This window comes from Natator depressus, chromosome 13, assembly GCF_965152275.1.
Source record: "Natator depressus isolate rNatDep1 chromosome 13, rNatDep2.hap1, whole genome shotgun sequence".
Lineage (NCBI taxonomy): Eukaryota > Metazoa > Chordata > Testudines > Cheloniidae > Natator > Natator depressus.
In genome coordinates, this window is record NC_134246.1 from 19,711,043 (window position 1) to 19,730,423 (window position 19,381).

Here is a 19,381-nt window from a genome sequence, read left to right on the forward strand (position 1 = left end):
TGCAAACAGCTGTTCCTCACAAGCTATTTCTGAAGAAAGATTTCCAAACAAAAAAAGATTGTGGATGACAATGTTAGAACCATTCTTAAAACTGACAACTTATCATTAGCTTTAAAAAAAATAAAATAATTCATTTATATATTTGTGTATACACACACAAAGTATTTAAGAGAAGAGCATTTTGTATTCATTTATAAAAAAAAAATAAAAAAAAAATCAAGCCCATCACTGGCTTGCTGATGTCTGAAATCAGAGCAGGAAATCCCAGCCGTCTTCCAATGTCTAGGAGAATGGTGAATGTAGCCCTTTATCAAAGGCAACTTTTTGGTGTTGGTAGCTTTGGGGTCCAGGTCTCTGTAACCCCTTGTGATACTGGAGTTCTCCCTACTCCCTGCCCCCCAGTTTTCTCAGCTCTGTTTACAAACTCTTAGGTAAAAGTATCTGAAACCTACTGTCAATCAAATATGTAATAATTTCTTTGCATAAAAAGGAGAACAGTGTCATAATGCACCAAAATGGCATTGGAATTATGTTAATATTTTCTTTGTAAATTCTCAAACATACTAAAGACAGGACTTCCAGCAAGAATTCTGCTAAGTACCTTCTGAAACACTTGTGGCACCCGGGACATTTAACAATATATTGGACCTTAGCTCATTAGTTTATTCTCTTAATTCTACTAATAGTGTCTGAAGGTTTCCTCAGGTCAGAAAGATTGAACATAGAAGTTAACCACATTTTAAAGAATCTTTTTAAAAAAAAATAGACTAGAGTAAGAACAAAATTCAGCCCCTGGGAGTTTGACTCACATGCAAAGTGCAGAATGCTGGAGGGGAGAATCTGAGAGGAGAATTTTGTCCTGAAATTGTAAAGATGTGCACTAACTTTATATGTACATGCAGCAAACCTCTGGAGGCCTCTGGGCTCCCCAAACAGACCCCCAGCTGTCCTGAAGCCGAGGTATATGCTCTCATCTGCAGTGACATTTTGAGGATTTAAGGTTTTGCGACACAGGTTTTTTTGTTTTTTAAATAAATGAAAAAAAGTACAAAATAATTGTTAAATTAAAAAAAAAAAGTTCCTATATTTCTGCAACCAGAAAGCCTAAGTGCAACCACTGCTGCATTTTCCATCTTGTTATTAGTCCCCATTTACAATACAAAATAAATTTTGTTTACATACAGTTATGGCAAAATTGTGTTTTAACGCTGTCTTTTCTAGCCATACAAACAAGAATAAACTAGTTATTTAGGTATCTACCAGTGTCAGAAGCAGGTTCTCTCATATGATTATAAACATGCACACTACAACTAGGTGAATAATGGATTTTTCAGTTCACTGGCCATTCTGAGAAAATTAAAAAAGAATTCATTTTGGGTTGAACTGAACACAAGTATTTTAAAAAAAAATTTGGTGAATCAAAAAGTTGAAAAGTCAAGTTGAAGCAAAAGGTTTAATTCCAACATGACATTTTTGAATTTGGGGCATCTGTCAAAAGCAAAGAAGAAATCATGAAATGCCGGGTGGAAGTTGGGGGGAGGATGACCACCTCACTTATCTTTAGCCCAGTGATGGGAGACCTGAGTTCAGTTCCCCCTCTGTCAAATGTGGAAAAGGAATTTGAATAGGTCTCCCTGCACTGCAGCAAAGTGCCCTACCCATCCGGATATAGAGTCATTCTCACTTACATTCAATGTCTTTATGAATGACTATGAACTGCCACTTTGAATGTCAATGAAGAGTCACTGGACTAGGAATAAAGTGAAAATGACTTGACAGTCTGGTTGTTAGTGCGCTCACCTAGCATGTTGACCCAAGCTGAAGTCCCAGCTCTAACAACTATTTAATTATTTATATACAGAACAGCTTTCACAGGCAAGACAGAGAAAGCCCCACACCAGAATATCCCCTAACCCAGTGGGTAGGGCCGTCTCCTGCAATGTGTGAGACCCATGTTCAATTCTTTCTTCCCCATCAGGCAGAGAGCGGAACTGAACTGGGGTCTCCCATATCCCAGAAGAGTAGGTGTGTCAGGGCCAGATCTGAAAAAACCTGACCCTCTGGGTTGAGCATGCTGACAAGTTGCAATACCTCCCACTTTGCAGCACACTCAGAGCAGCGAGGTGGGGGCAGCTGGCAGAGTAGGACACGCAGGCACCACCATGGGCACGAGGTGGCCAGAGAGGAGGAGTCGGGAGTAGGAAACTCCTACCAGGCCGAGCCCTAAGAACAAGGTGGTGGCGGTGATGATGCAGGTGGGGATTGGTTCAGGAGGTCCGTTCTGAAAAAGACTTGACACTTTCAGGTCAGCTGTGCTCAGCCTGGGTTCTGGTCCAGTCAGTCTTATCAGTAGGCCTGAGCAGCCCTCCCCAGGACAGTACCCTAACCAATGGGCTAAAGCCTGTAAAAGGGAGGTCCTCTCTGGCCTCTGCACACTAGACAAATGGCCAAATTCAAAACATTTTGAGTTAGGTCACTGGCATTTTCAGATTGTATTCAGCAAATGCAAGAGAAATTCGTGAATGGCTCTGGGGTGATTAAAGCTGCATTTTTCAGCAAATAAACTATTTGCTGAAACAATTTCACCCAGTTTGAAGCACACGAGCAAGGTGGGGAAAAAACTGTCTTTTACCATGGTTTGACCACAGCTGCAGCTCAACATGATTACTTCTGTAGTGCAAAGAGGGACTAAGGTAGATCAGCAAGGGAACTAGAGCACCAAAAAGTCACATCAAAATGTTACCACCACCACCACAAAGAAAGAGGGCCTTATTTTGCTCTCATTTACACCAGGATGTAAAACTGGTGTAAATGAGAGCAAAACTGGCATAAGCACAATGGAATTATGCCAGAAAACTCCACCTGTACATTTGAGAGTCAGAAATCTAGGAAATCAGATATCTATTTAGTATGTGGGTGCTGTATGTAGGTATATACGGTAGGAACCATGGAAATACTGCTTTATAGTGTATGCCTCGGACTGTAAAGATCAGCAAAGTAATACCATGGCACCTCCTCCCCAAATGCTCCCACTAAAACAAAGAGGAGTCGAGCACACATGGGGAGAGGTGAATGCAACCTGCCGGCTGGTAGAAGCAGGATTAGGATGGGTTGTTTGGGACCATCCCGTAGGCTTCATACAGCTTACTGAGAAGCTCGTTCTTTTCTTTCTCAGGCAGGAAGCTGGACTTAGCTGCGTTGATGTTCTGGGAGGAAAAGAAGAAAAAAGACTGAGATAGCTGGGTAATACCCACAAGTGTGAGTGTGGGGTTCTACGTGCACAAATCTTTGTGCATCAGTGAGTGTGAGCTAGTGAGTGAGTTGGTGTAAGTCAAATGACACTTTTGTTAGCACTGCTACTCTTGAGCTCTTTTCAGCAGCCTCAGTTTTCAAAGGAACCTGCTCCTACTCAGGATCTGTAATGGGCTTAAAAAAAAGCAGGAGATAAACAATGTGTCTTAAATTCCTTTATCGGGTTCCAGGATGTGCAGTTCAGGGGCCTGATCCAAAGCCTATTAAAGTCAAGGGAAAGACTCTCATTGACTTCAATGAGTTTTGGATCAGGCCCTGCCTGATATGCTGCTGTTGTAACAAAGTTCACTACTGGCTTCCCTTAACAATTTACAAAAACGTCTCTCTCCCCTTAATTTATAAGCTTCCTTTCATTAAACAGAAAGGAACAGCTCGTCTTCTGCAGGAGCCTGCAGCAAAACTGCCCATGGATTTAACGGTATAAAGTTCAGAACTTTCTACAGCTGGAAGGAAGAACTAACGCATAAGTCTACTCTCCAGGAAGACAGACTCTTGCTCCTTAAATGAGTCCCCTGATACAGGCCCAGTGCTTTCTCCTGCACAGCTGCATTCTGCAAATTCATCTTCAACACACAGAAAGAAAATCAACTGGTTTCCAAGATATGGTAGGATGCATGAATGCCTGGACAGTACATATCTCCTTTCAACGCAGTGCACCTCTAACGGTGAAACAGGAAAGCATCAGAGGTTACCCACAAAGAAGTGAAACTATCAGACTAGTTTCAGAGTGGTAGCCGTGTTAGTCTGTATCAGCAAAAACAATAAGGAGTCCTTAGTCTCTAAGGTGCCACAAGGACCCCTCATTGTTTTTGTTCTATCAGACTATTTTTCTGTCCCTTTATCTTAGGTACAAGGCAGATGAAAAACAGAATTATTAGGTTTTCAGGACACTGCTCATGCCAATCTGCATGCAAATATGACAGACACCATGTGACCCTATAAGTAATGGCAAAAGCAAATGGCCCCTTTGTAACCAAATGGTTTGCTGCATAGCAGTTACATTGGGCTAATTGCAGGCGCCCATTGAACACACACATGTCCATATTTTTGCACATGTGATCACAGTCAAAGGCAGCGAGCGACCTGTGACCAACATCCCCACCTTCTGTTGCTCAATTGCAGTCTGAGGAACTATTCAGGGAACAATTTTCATCTTGATTCATCCTTACTAAAGTTCCATGCAGCAAGCTAGTCAAGTGTGCTGCATCTTTGCAGATCATCCTGGTCTAAACACCCATAGAACTTATACTCTGTTTTTGGCATTCATTCCAGATGGCCATTGGTATGCGTCACGATGACTCAGTGCTGGCCAGCGCCCCTCCACCCCCACCAGCTGAAGCGGACTCAGAAAAAACCCTATCTTCACACTGCTGTTGTGCCCCCACATAATTCAGCTTTTTCTCCCCACAGTTTTAACTCCGCTGAACTCTCTTCTGGTTTCATGTTTAAAAATGAGATTTATCTCAGAAAAAAATGGATCATGTTAGGCTCCAACACACGGCTTTGCACAGAACATCCCAAGACAACTTACCACTCTCTTCAACTCCTCTTCAGTGAAGTCCAGGAACTGCTTAGCTATTTTGTAATCAGTCTCAATTGCAGACTGAAAAATGAGCGGGTCATCAGAGTTCAGGGAGTAGTTGGCTTTATCATTCATAAACCTGGGAAAACAGAATTTAAAGTGGGACAAATATTAGAGTTCGCACAGTTTGTGTTTTTCCAAGTGTAAAATACACTAAAAACCCCACAGCTTTCCACCAAGTTTGGCTACTTGTATCCAGCTAAATAAACAAATTCCTACCAAAGCTGTAGTTTGCATTGCAAACTTCACATTGCTATTGCCACCCTACTTTTTAAATGCAACAACAAATCATTTGTTGGACGGATGTTCAAAGTGTCTGATCCCACTACCCACTCCAGAGCCAGACAGCAATGCACTGCAATCCAGGGCTTAGCCCCTTGTCAGCTCAAAGCAGGGGCCTGAGGCGGGCAGAAAGCTCTCTCTAAGGATAAAAATCTATCAGCATATTTGTTACAGTGCCTCTGAACTGGTCCCTTAGCTGATGCACAATACTCTGACAAGTGGTTAGGACTTGCTTCTCACGTGAAGTAATAAAGCAGCTATACATAAGTGAAGTCTGAGTTAGTTACTTGAAAATAATATATTTAAACGTCTTACTGAATTACTGGGTGTTTCCCGAAATCTGGATCACATGCTCCGGTGAGGATACTGGACCAAGGACAGGCCTATATGTGTACGGAAAAAAAAGGCAGAGTCAGTCTCTTCCATAATACTGCTGGGCCTGAAAAGCACCATTTACATTTACAGCTCTGTGAAAACAAATAATGATCATTAAATCTCAGCCTCCGCAACAAGCCTTTACCCCCATGCCTGCTGGATATAAACATTTTTGAGCTCTTATTTTCCGGCTATGTGTTTCTGCCCCAGCACAGAAGCCCCCGTCATTCCCATCCTACCTCTCCCTCCCACCCCACCGCAGCCATTCTCGTAGAACAGCCTGCATCAGAGGAAGCAGTGACCTATGACTGCCATATATAAAGAAAAGCCTGGCTAGGAAAGTGACCACAGCCATCTGCTCAGGACGCTTTTACAGCAGACCCTCGGAGTTACAGACACCTCAGGAATGGAGATTACCTGTAACTTTGAAATGTCCATAACTCTGAACAAGACCTTAGGGACTTCAACCACTGGTGGGGTTGGGGCTGCAGCCCCAGGGAAGGGGGTTTTAAGGCTCTGTGTGTGTGTGTGGGGGGGGTTTGAAGGGTCAGGGCTTCTGACCCTTGGGAGCACCAGGGCTCAGAACTTTAGATTTGGGGAGAACGCTGGGGCTCCAGGTCCCTGGCTCCGCTCCCGGTTTCAGCCTTGCAGGGGGTGCCTGGGCTCAGGGCTTCAGCCCTGCAGCTCTGTTCCCGGCTTCTGCCCCGCAGGGCGTGCCAGGGCTCCCCATGGCTCCGTTCCCCATTTCAGCAGGGCAGCGGGCGCTGGAGCTCTAGCTCCAGGGGGAGTGCTGGGGCTGAAGCCAGGAAAGGAGCCATGGGGCTGAAGTCCTGAGCCCTGGTGCTCCCAAGAGTCAGAAGCCCTGATACCCACCCCCTGCCTGGAGCCCTGACCCCCCCTCACCCTGCGGCTGCAGCCCTAACCATCCGCCCCCGGGCTGAAGCCCCGAGTCCTAGGGCTAAAGCGAGTCAGCAAAGTATTTGCTTTTTGTGCATGCGTGTCTCTGCTGCTGCCTGATTACTTCCGGTTCCAAAGGGTGTCCGGTTGGCCAGTGAGCCTGTAACTCTGCTGTTTGTATCTTTGAGGTTCTACTGTACTAGTTAGTATACACTAAGGGCCCAGACTGGGTTTTGTTCTTTTGCACATCTGAGGAAGACATGCTCCCAAAGCTGGAACCTTTTAGAACCACCAGGTTCTTCAACATCTCACCTGCCACCACTCTCCCACCTGTGACTCCTGTGAGCCTAACACCATCGCCACTCATCCTCTGCCTGGGAAGGGGTAAAGGCATCGTTCTACTCAGAGAGCCGGTGCTGTTCCAAGCATCTGCTGAAGATGGACTAAATAATACAGGCTCCTTTTCCCCAAGGCTGAGCATGACGTGACCTCTGGCACTCAGCACAGAGAAGGATCCAGACTTGTATCCCCTTGGTGACATTGCATTTCTGCTCAACAGCCCAGTTAGCAACATGCTGGAGCCTTGTATGTCTGGTTTCCATGAAGCACCTCAGCTAAATTCAAACTGTGGTGTGGAGAGCGGATTTCACTCTAAACGCTGTTAGCACTTGGACTCCAGGTGGCAGCAATTTCACCCCTATAGTAAAGGCATTTACGTCCATGTTCATTGTTCAAAATGCTGACTTGTCATGCAACCCAAAAGCTCATCTCTCACTCTCAGACGGAACAAGATGATCGTTACACAACTGCCACCCCTGCAGAATTAGTCATTACCTCAAAATGCATCTTCCTACCCAACAGCTCCCTATAAAGGGCTGGGTCTTCCAGGACATGGTAGCCATGGCCAATCCGCTCGGTCTTCAGAACATTGATTGCCTGTAGAGAATAGAAAACATGTAAAGTCTCTCTTAGCTCTGTGCAAGAGCCTGACTCCTACTCCCCAGAGGATCAGGCAAGCTCACAGGAGCTCCTGAGCCCTCCAAGCCCCAAACCAGGACTCCAATCCACTCCTGCATGCAGGACATGGGGGCCCAGTTCCTAGGAGAGCCTGCTCCTTCCAAGTGCTATATGAGGCTCAATCTCTGGCTCCCTCTTTGTATGATGCACAGACTCTGCTCCCTTAAAGCAATGGGGGGATTTGGCTCCAAGAGGCTATTGAGTGATGGGCCAGGATTTGGCCCTAGCTACCTTTGTCCCCTGCATTACAATACAGAGTATTTTGCAGCTCTGCTGTAACTTATTCTACTGCCCTGCGCTGGGGTTTCTTACCTCCTGGATGATAGACGGTGCCCCAACCTCCCCAGCATGGACAGTGCGATGAATGCCACATCTTTCAGCTTCCTGGAAAAGCCCACATGAAGCAAGAGTGAAAACGCTGCTGTGGATTTGAGGAGGCACAGAGGTGGGGCAGGTGGGGGAAGGGATGTGAACAAACTATCAGGACAGCAACCCCACCACCGACTACTCTCTGCCTTCAAGACAGAGCGAATGCTTTCAACAGACCATTAGGCGGAGAGCTCCAATCCCAGGAGTAACGACTGTGGAGCAACACAATCAAAACAAGAAGAAAATCAATTACCAATCTCGGACAGCGTAGGAGCTGGGTAGGTGAGTGTCTGGGAAGCCCAGCCAGCACTAGGGAATGAAAGCAAATTCATTCCCTAGTGCTGGCTATATGTAGCTATGAATGATGTTCTCAAATAACTTTTTTTTTTTTTTAAAACAGATCATTGACTCTGAGAAGGCAATGATGTAGGAGTTAAGGCTGGGCTAGCAGGCCAGCTGCCAGTTATTCATAGCCCACATGCAGCGAGTTCGGTGAGTCTCAGTCCAGTCCCTGATGTCCACATCACACAAACACCCCAACAACTACCGTACAACTATCTCTCTTGCTGGCAGTCTCAGCAGACAGGCCAAGGACTAACTGAGCCATGGAGATGGTCCTCCCCACGAGGCACGCTGGCTGAGGTGACATGGCGGGGGGGAGTTCCCACTGCTGTGACCTGAGCCTTACCTGTTCAGGGCCTGATGTCTAGGGGGGCTCTCAGCCTGGCACCTTTCATCAGTGACAAAACAGGATTCTATGGATCTGGGAAATCCCAAACCCCAAAGTCCTGGGCATGTGAATGGGCACTGAGCAGATGTTATAGGGATCTTACCAGAGGCAGCATGCACATGCACACACCCCCTTCAGGAGGTTGCTGTTTTGTATTACTGAATTTTTCAGGTGCTTTGTGAATTTTCCACTTAGTTTGCAGCCACTGCATATCCAGGCTTTGCTCTGAACTACTGGGTAAGACACGGCTCCGCTTGGCATGTTAATACGAAAAGCCCTAGATGAGTCTACTTGAAACTAAATCGAGACTCCCTGTGTCTGCACTGATAGCTTTGTTTTAACACACACTTGTCACAAGTCCTGCACAGAATAGGGACTCAGTTACCCCGAAGGCTGACCATTCAGTCAGGGCTAAGCTTACCAGTCTTTCCCTTCACACTGGCCTTTCATTTGTGTCAGAAACTGCTAATTTGGGGAGTTCCGAGGATGAACAGATTAATCCAACCCCCCCCCCCCCAATATCTATGGAATGATCCAGAGGGCTTTGGACTGGGCTTTGAACTATCAGAGTGCAACACTTCTCCTACTGATCCCGAAGACTGATTAAGTAAGAGTTAATGAGAGTTTTGCCATTGACTTCAATGAAGCATGACAAGGCCTTCAGGTTAGGGCTCCGAGCAACGAGTTTGACAGAACCCAGAGTCAACAATTTAAAAGACAGAAGATTCCAAGCTCTGGCAAAACTCCTGCTGAAGTCTATGGGAGCTTTGACTGTGTCAAAACTGCAGGAGGTGGCTCTGAAGCCAGAGGTCTTAAAGATAAACAAAGATTTGATTTAAACACTATTTTGTTTCCAACGTGTGTTAAATGCACAGGCCAGATCTTGGGGCACTCACGCCCAGAGCGAGTCTCTCTGCCTGCCCAATTCCCATCATTTTGCCAGCTCGCTTTACCAAGGTCACGTGCATAAAGCAAATTAACCTGATCTGCAGCTTGCAGGAGGATTTTTCAGAGAAAACAACTATGTTTATCTCCTCTAACGTCTGTGATCAAAGAGTGGCACCGTCTGGGGGTCAGGGGTGGCGTACTGCACAGAGACAATAGCAGAGACAACTGGTTCTGCTGCTTTCCAAGATTCTACCTCCAACCCCACATGGCACCTTCCATTCCATCAGTTCCAGTTACTAGCTCTTAATGAAAGAGCAGATGTGTCTGCTCGCTTTTATTGTTCATTTATGTATCCCTCTTTGGTGCACTATACAGATTAGAAAACAGCGAGATGGGCAGGAATTTCTGTGGGTGTGGGGGTGTGCACTGGGGAAGCCAGAAATCTCTCCCACACCTCCATTCTCAGGGTATGTCTACACCACAATCACAGGTGCAACTGGAGCTTGGGTAGACATACGGGAGTAGATTTAATCTAGCTAGCTCAGGTTCCAGAGCAGTGAAGCTGCAGCAGTGCATGCTTCAGTGTGGGGTAGCTGCCCAAGAATTACTCAGGGTTATAGACAGGTCTGCACAGAAGCATGTGCTCTCACACCTTCGCTGCTCCACGATCTGAGATAGCTGGATTAAAGCTTAGCTCAGGTATGTCTACATGAACTGCAATCACACCCCTCGATTGCTATAAAGACGTCCCCTCCAAATAGCATCCTCTGACTCTAAATAACCCAGAACTTCCCAACCAAGGAGACTATCCATTCCTCTCTGCATGCTTCTTTGGTTTATAACATCACTTACCTAGGACTTTAGCACGAGCTAATTATCTAAAGTCACAGCTTCAAGATCTTTACATGGCTTCCCATGATCTCCCCACAACCTACTGCAGGCAAGTCACAAACGGAACTCTCCCTACTATCCCCAATTGTAGTGAGAGTCATTGACTTCTCCCAGCCAGAGTTTAAATGGCAACACAACTGAAAACTGGGAACATGGGTCCAAAGGCAGACATTGGATCCCTTCATCATAAGCCTCTCATTTCATAAGTCATATTATCCATGTTACTGTTGATGTGTGAAGCTCCAGTGTCAGGGCAATTTAGAAAGAGAGCATTCTACTTTCATGTCGGCTGAGAAAGCCTGACAAATTGGAGCTTTTGTTCCTTCCGTGTTTCTCTGAGTCTGAATGAGATGCTGGCTTTCAGACAAGAACAATTCAAATCCTTTGGGTTGAGAAATTTGGACTTTGAGACCCCACGCATAGGCAAGCTAGATATTAATTGATTTTCCATCTTGTTTTATTTGCCTTTAAACTACCTGGATGTAACGTGATAAGCAACTAATTGATTCATCTTGTATAATGCAAGTATAACAGTTGCACAAGATAAAGGTACAGCTGCTTGATTAGTGCTCATGACAAGGAACTTCAGCATGTTAGAAAGGATAAGAAACTGCTACGCAAGTAATACCTTATGAATAAGTGCTTAATGGAAAGATGATAGCAAGTGAGAAACTGCATGGATTTCAAAAATGGCACTGGGCATTTATGCAAGGGGACACCGATTATGAAAGTAAAGAAGTTCAGGGCCATGCAAAACAAAGTATATTTCTTCCATACTCTTCCCCTCGCTCTCAAGTTTTTGCTTTCACATTAGGACATTTGTAATGATTCCCATGACAACCACAGATGGCAGTCGGACTGTTAACTACAACAGTATACCCCTGAGATATTCCTGATTCTACCTCAACCAATCATCTGACACCTAGCACGATTTTTAAATCCAGTGTCCTCTCAGGCTGGGTTCCTGAGCACCCTCAGCTCCCACTGACCTATGCCAATCATGTAACTTCTTAAAATACAAACACCCCTAGAGTCCTAAAATCCTTATACACAGATGGGAGATATTTGCATGGGGCTTCCTTTTTAAGCTACAGTAAAGTAACACCGTCTAGTTAAAAAGAATACATTTGAGGAAAGAAATCTCCTCCAATACCATCATCTTAGTTTATTACAATGGAAAAAAAAATTTGAACATATGTTTACACTGTTTATCTGATTGATTTAGTTTTTGCATTTTACTCATCCGGAGACAGTGAAGAGGGACTAGCCAGTTTCATGTCTGATATGGAGTTCTGATCCTGTAAAACAACATAAGCAGGCAGCCCTATGCAGATTCACTGGAGCGCCCAGGCGGATCTGAATGCATGATCATTTTACCACCAATTTCACTTTGTGGTTCTGTGCACCAGCTCAACGCTGAAGAACCAAAATTGTAAATGCAGCTGGAACACATTGAAATAAATACATCTCTTTATACTTAAATCCTGTATATACTCTATAATTAATTTAAAAACCAAATTAAAAGTAATATTTCTACTATGCCAATAAAACACTTCTAGTAATTTTAAGACATGTATAAGTCTTACAGGCCACTTTGGATCTGAACTACTTGCCAGATCCCCTTTGTACTGTGCGGTTTCTGCACTAACCAGAAAGAATTTGATACAAGATTTTTCAAGAAGCTAATTGAACAAACCTCATAAGCCTTCCTATGCTCTGGGAAGGTCTCAGCCACCAACAACTCATCCCCAGCCAGGTCTATGGCTACCACCGTATTGTTCTGGTATTTCTTACACAGCTCTACCACCTCCAATGACCAGCCTGGAAAGAAGAGCAGCAGGATTTAAGAAAAACATCCCTGAGCTCTTGTCTAAACAGATGTGGTTGTTCACATGAATACAAAAATTTAGTTAATTTGCCTTCTGGGATTTTTCCCTGAGTTTGAAGCCCTATAAAAGCAACAAAACCCGAGAGCCAGATTTACAGACCAGAGTCACAGCCCCACTAACAAGTGAGCTCACTGCCTGTAAAGTTGGTAGACATGACAGGTTTTAGCCCTGGTTATTAGGCCTTCCAAGGGGCAGCCCTTCATTATCATTACAGCCCTTGACAAGAGCAAAACTCCATGAGTCAGCCCCAGTAGATTGTATTACGTTGTGACTTTGCACTTTAGAATGTATGTGCCTGACTACATGGTATGGGAAGAACTCCCAGCTCCAAGCCCCTGCTTTCTCATTATCACAGTACCCATAGAATGCTTCGCTTCGCAGGGCAATGCTTTGTGCAGAGCTGAAAGCAGAAGGGGCTTTTCTAGTAACAGGAATCAAGAGGGGGCCACGGCTGGGCTCTGGATGGTGGGAGGGATTGTAGGTGTCTGGTACTCTTGATTGGGCTCTGGGGGCGGGGGGAAGGGAACAGAGAAACAGGAACTGGATGTCATAGGGTTTTCTTTAATTCTCTAATCCTGGAGGAATTTTTGTGTTTGTCTGTATTGTTACAGACATACTTGCTGACAGGTATTTTGAAATAAGTTACCAAAATAACTGAAACTGGTGTGATTATGTAGTGTTATTCTGACAAATAAAATTTAAAGAATTTTAAAATATTGTGCACAGAATTTAATTTTTTAGTGCAGAATGCCCCCAGGAGTATAAAATGCAGATAGGCACCTAGTGGGATTTTCAAAAATGTTCAGGCACCTTTCGAAATCCCACTAGGCGCCAGGCTGCATTTTCAGGCACCTACATACATTTAAAATTTTGGCTTTTAGTGAACGTGGCTTAGCGTATTTCACCTGTTTTTTGGACCTGGTCCTGCATAGAGTATGGAAACAACAGGTTATTTAGTTAGCCCTCATCATAACCAGACAATGGAAGTGCAGTCATTATATAATTGTTCTCCTTGCCCATGGAATGTTTCCAACTTGAGCATCTACTCTGCAGCTTTACCTGAAGTACTGGTAGGTACCTTCGTTACTGCTTTTAACTGCTGATCATTTTTGTTCTACACTGTGCTTTGGGATGCTGGGAACAGCACTAGAGGATAAACATTTCCAACGCCACCCTCCAACGGAGTCCAGAAGTTAGTTTCATTCTCAACTAGGAGTTCAAGTTTCCCCATCTTTATCATGGAAGGGAATAATACTGAATGAGGTTCTAGTATGGATTGAAGCAGTGTATTTCAAGGGTTTGGTTTGTTTAATACCAGAATTAGAAGAAGACATATTATACATGGTCTTTCAATTCATAACTAATAGTCTCTTCACAAGGAACCTGTCTGCCCTGAATCCCAGTTATAAAGAGCAATCTCTGAACCAGACCACATCTCCTCGAACCCCAGCTGGAGCTGTCCTGCGTCAGTCTACCCAGATCTTGGTTTTTATTCTAAAGCTAGCTGCAGGAAATGGAAATGAACAACGCACACTCCACTTAACCATTATTTTGCACCTTTAAGAGATGCTGCTATTCATCTGATACGCCAGAGCATGTACCCTACCCCATAAAGCGGCTTAGACTAACCTGAGCACAACTCTAAGCTGGTTAGAAACTGCTTTCTGCAGAAATAGGGAAAACTGAGCTGGTACCTTTCAATCTTGAGACTGGGGAGATGTCAGATTTACCCCCTCCCCAGAGAGAAAAGACCTGGAAATCACTGAGTGCGTATGAAGAGTGTCTTCTCCTCCCTCCGTCTCTCTCTTCCACCAGCACCTACATGGGAAATAGCCATCACCTTCCCAAGGCACTGAGACAACATTCAAACCAGAACTGAGCAACTGATGCTTCCCTAACATTTCCCCAAAGGATCACAATTCAAGGCATTTCACACACCCCTCAAAGGGTCAGGAAAGGAGGGAGCAGAGCAGCAGGTGAACTGTAATACATTACTTGGCATATGGCGCATGCAGCATAGAATAGACCTGGCTTTGATGTTGAAATTCCTTTCTCCATCCTGTAATCCCTGATTAACAAGGTGAACCACTTCATCCGGAGTGAGGTCGCCCCTGTGGGAAGAAAACTTAGAAGTTAGCTAGCAAGCTCGTGAGGTTCAACACCTCAGCAATCCCAGAGGAAGAGAAACTGCTTCCCTAATGTAACATCACTGAGCTGGCTGTATTATTGCTGTATGCTGTAAAATACAGGAGAATCCAAACACTGCCCAACCAATGTGACCACACTGGCAAAATGCCAGAAAGCTAAGGGCCAGATTTATATAAAAAAAAGGAGTACACTGCACCCCCTCAGAGCAAGAGGAAGCACGGTCTGCCAGGAACTGTAGTTTCAGGGCCAGATTTACAAAGGTATTTAGGCCCTTAGTAGCACTTACAAAAGTATCTAAGCAGGTTAGGCCTCCGACTCCCTTAGGTGCATCTGTGAATCTCCCTTTGCACCTATATGCAGCACTAGCCTCCTTTGTAACTGAGGTCCTCAAAAAGAAAAGGAGTACTTGTGGCACCTTAGAGACTAACCAATTTATTTGAGCATAAGCTTTCATGAGCTACAGCTCACTTCATCTGATGCATCGGTCCTCAGTGACCCACATCTGTTTGGAGGATGAGGGAGGTGGCACGGCAAGGTTGCGTGGGATGCATGTTGGCCTGAGAGATGCACTTTCAAAAACCCCGCGCTAGATCACCGTATTTCTTTGAGTAAATGAACCAGTTTGCCAGCTGGGGAAGAGGAACTTTTTTTTCCCCTTTTCTATTTTTTGGCCAGAAAGTCTGATTACGATGCAGAGCTTTGCACTATCCTGGCAGCAGTGAGTGGTGTGACACAAAAAGCAGCAGAAGCCTCAAACCATGTTTTGTGAGAAATCCCAGAAGTCTCCTTGCAAAGCTCAGTGCTGGTTTACTTAGTGACACGCTGTTCTAAAGAGCACAGATGACATAGAAAGACAGACTGAGAGCTACAAGGGCTGCTCCCAAAGGCTCAGCCCACTAACTTTGCTGGCAGAAAAGGTTACATTTTGGATGGGGGGTTGGGGTGGGGATGTGTATCTGAACTCTGGTGACTTCTTTAAGGGGGAGCAGCTTAAGCCAAAAATCTAACAGCTATTTCCCCACACAAAGACAAGACAATGCCCCTGGGGCAAGTTGTCCTCAGGAGAGGGCAGCAGATGGAGCGGTTACCAAAAGAACAACATTTTTAGAGGGGTGGGGGGCGGGGGAAGGAAAAGCGTATACATGACTATTACTGCATTCCAGATAGAAATAAAAGATGTGCTGCCCTCCTCTGGTTCTATATAAACAGGGATTGGATTATACATTAACTAACTGAGGTCAGGCAAGGAGAAGCCTAGCACGGAGCTGAAGACAACAGTGGGACCTCACTGATTTGTACGGATGGGGAGAGTCATTGCAAATTTCAGTGAACTCAGTGAGAAAAGGAGTACTTGTGGCACCTTAGAGACGAACCAATTTATTTGAGCATAAGCTTTCGTGAGCTACAGCTCACTTCATTGGCTGCATACTGTGGAAAGTATAGAAGATCTTTTTATACACACAAAGCATGAAAAAATGGGTGTTTACCACTACAAAAGGTTTTCTCTCCGCCCACCCCACTCTCCTGCTGGTAATAGCTTATCTAAAGTGATCACTCTCCTTACAATGTGTATGATAATCAAGGTGGGCCATTTCCAGCACAAATCCAGGGTTTAACAAGAATGTCGGGGGGGGGGGGGGGGTAGGAAAAAACAAGGGGAAATTGTTGGGTCATGCAAGGTAACCTATTTCCCCTTGTTTTTTCCTACCCCCCCCCCCCAGACGTTCTTGTTATATATATATATATATATATATATATATATATATACAATATATATATATATATACACACACACACACACACACACCCCCCATCTCAAAATTTACTTGGTTCATCTACTTCGACAACAGCAGTTTAGTTTTGCTTGTAACCCTCAATAGTTAGCATGCGGAAGCATGTTCTGGAAAAAGATAATCGAGACGTCACTACAGCACTCTGCTATTAAGCCTTTGAGGAAGTGGGAAGACAGGAGAAGGAGCAGTTACCAAAGCACAGATGAAACAGCTACTAGTGTATATCTTTGTTAAGGCATATTAGTGTAACCTAAATTGTGCTTTCCAATGCACCTGTATGGATTCAGCTCTACATTTTGTTTCGGAGCAGAACTGCACACACTAATTTCTATGCACAATTATCAAAATTGTGCTTGCTCACTGGGTAATTACCAGCAAGTGTGTCCAATTAGTTATGTGCCTATACAACTATTGTAATTGCACATGTAAATTAGGCACAAAATTATGCATATAAAACCATGAAAATCTGGCTCTCAAGTTATAGATCCTCCTTATTGTCTGCCAGGAGCAAAACTGTGTTCTCCATTTGCTGGTCAGTGGCTTTCGCGCAGATCTCAGCGTGCTGTGTTGGCACAGTCTTACACTTTATGGATTCACTTACTCTTCTTGGCCCCATGGAACAGGATGAACTTTGCAGTTGGCTAGGAGGTGAGGGCTGTACCTGACCTCAACATAGATGACACCTTCTTTTGCTTTCATTTCTACAAACTCATAGGCTATTCTTCTCACAGCATCGCGGTCCCCCCTGTAAGGAAAAGAACAGGATTAGTCTGATTTATGAGTTCTCAGCAACTTATGGGCTGCTGATCAACAAGATAGGGGAGAGTGCACCTGCTGAGGGTCTGAATGCTTCCCAAGAGGCATCCCCGTCTCACCAGCACATGAAAATTCATCACACACTTAGAGAAATTAGAATGCAAGAGTCCTTTGGCTTGGAAGCGACCTATCTAGTGAGTCATTTAGCTTCTCTCCCTGCATGGTGCCAGGACTGACTGCATCATCTCTAAACCAGCTGGGCAAAAGCCTACTCCCCCACTTCCCAGGAACCAGTGATTTTTTTCAGATAAGCAAATAAAATACCATGATGTTATCAATCATCATTATCATAGTAAAGGGAAATGAATACATTTTGTAGCTTAGAGTCTCCCAAGCAAGCATTCTCAGGACCATTCAAGCCCCAAATCGGCAATTCTAGCTTGCAGACGCCTGAGACCGATAAGAAACTTGCAGCGGTTACCAGGCAATAAGTTACTTACGCAATGGCAGGCATGTAGATAGCAAACTTTTCTAGAAACTGGGTGAGAGTGAGTGGCTCCGTGTAACTGATATGCTGCAAGAGGTCTTCAACAGTGTCACCAGGGAGCGGAATTCCTCTTTTCCTAGAAATCGATAAACATTTCACTTTTCTATTTCTCCACAGAACGGATACAGCACAGAAAAAAGGTACCTCACATATGTGCCTCTGGAGCCCCACCCAGATAAGAGAGGACTCTGATCTCTATCACCAACAACAGACCCAGAACTATCCAAAGAAACTGAGCCAAACACAACCTCTCTTTTCCTGATGCCTTGGTACTTCCTAGTCCTGGAAGCATAAATGACAAATTATTTCAAGAAAGAAATTTCCAGCCCCATTTATATAGGCTCAAGAGCTCCCAAACATCAGATTGCTTTTATCTGAACTGAGCCACGGAACCTTCTCAGGTTTGCCTGTTACTAGTCTCCAAGAGCCAGTCAATCCTTGACCTTTCTGCTGAGGCTGCGAACAATTGTGATGTCGTTTCTCTGATGTGGAAATCTTTACACTGTGAACCAAGGCTGACACCCACAAGCCCCTTCACAGAGAAGCCACCAAAGAGCATCCAGATAGGAAAGCCCTTCCATTGCTACCAAAAGTGGGCTGTCTCTGAGCTTGTGAGCTGGAGGGGAAAGGCTCCAGATCTCAATACCAAGGCCTTGGCCTTCTCCAGTTCCAACAGCCAACCACACAACCTATCTGCAGGAAAATAGCGTGACTGATATTGCTCCTCTGCTCAATGTACACACATGTTTTATTGCTCTGTGGTGTAGGAAATCTACACTACATTCAGAGTTCAAAGGCAGTTACCACAGATTAAGACCCTGGCACTCAGCATACATCATTCATTACCGTTAAGGATTACTCTTTCCACATTGCCCTTTCCACTCTGATGACACATCGTTTGTCCAGTTTAAATGACAGACACCTCCAAGCCACGCCCTACATTGAACACTGCCCTTCCTGAGCCCGTGAACAGGCCTTTATCCTATCCTCATTCAAATCCTTCCTGCAGGCCTTTCTCTGTCTATGGTACACTTAACTACAGTGGGCTGGATGCAGGGTAATTTGGGATCGTCTACACATATAAAGATATAAGACTTAGACACACTAGACTGTGTGGAAGTCAACATATGCACCATAAAAGGTGGATGAGTGAAGTCAAGCCTGACAGAATTCAAACCTGTGCTTTTAGGGAGTCTAGGCAGGGATTGCAAACACAAGACTTAGAGCACCAATGCAGAGTCTCTCTCACGTGTCACTACAATGTTGCATTATTTGGATGTAGTCAAATTGAGTCAATCACCGCCCAGCAACTTTATTTATTTGCTGTTTGATCTGTACCAAGCAGTTTTCGTGTCACGATCACTAAGTCATGATCACAAGCAGCATTCTATGCTTGGGGCCAGATTTTCAAAGCAGACTCCTAGACTGCACCCACAAAATGCTGTCCCTGCACAAAAACCAGCATGCATTTTTGCTCTACCCTGAACTGAGCACTATCTGCTGGGTGGCGCCAACTTTATAGCAGACATGAAAATAGCTCCAGTCACCTCCATTTTATACAAGCATGGGGCAGCCCTGAGCTCCTGCCAAGTTGCCAGCACAGTTCCCTCTGGTGGTTGAAGTATGGACACTCCAATCTACACGAGTCAAGAGAATCCCCCAGGTAACCATACAACCCAATCACCCACATTGCCATAAGGAAGTAGAAGAGCTCCAGCGAGTCAGATGTGTCAATGAATCCCTCACATGCACAGGATACCTATCCATACACTGAAATCTTTAACCCACTCCTTTGATCCTACAATATGTACAGATGGGTGAAATCAAGGGGAATTCTTATACAACATACCAAAGGGGCATCCAGCAATTAATGAGAAGGATTTTCTTGATGCACCTTCTGAATAT

The 19,381-nt window shown here is 44.7% G+C and overlaps 1 protein-coding gene across 1 annotated transcript in view; it reads right to left on the reverse strand.

Moving 5' to 3' along the window:
- LOC141997698 (adenosine deaminase-like) overlaps positions 1 to 19,381 on the reverse strand; it is a 38,769-nt gene continuing 19,388 nt past the window's right edge. The window contains exons 3-11 of the mRNA XM_074970136.1: positions 17,430 to 17,552; positions 16,775 to 16,918; positions 14,228 to 14,343; positions 12,040 to 12,164; positions 7,778 to 7,849; positions 7,283 to 7,384; positions 5,492 to 5,559; positions 4,844 to 4,973; positions 1 to 3,206 (exon numbers count right to left, since the gene is read on the reverse strand). Of these exons, the coding sequence (XP_074826237.1) occupies positions 3,102 to 3,206; positions 4,844 to 4,973; positions 5,492 to 5,559; positions 7,283 to 7,384; positions 7,778 to 7,849; positions 12,040 to 12,164; positions 14,228 to 14,343; positions 16,775 to 16,918; positions 17,430 to 17,552 (985 nt within the window). The 3' untranslated portion in view covers positions 1 to 3,101. The remainder of the gene's footprint in view (positions 3,207 to 4,843; positions 4,974 to 5,491; positions 5,560 to 7,282; positions 7,385 to 7,777; positions 7,850 to 12,039; positions 12,165 to 14,227; positions 14,344 to 16,774; positions 16,919 to 17,429; positions 17,553 to 19,381) is intronic.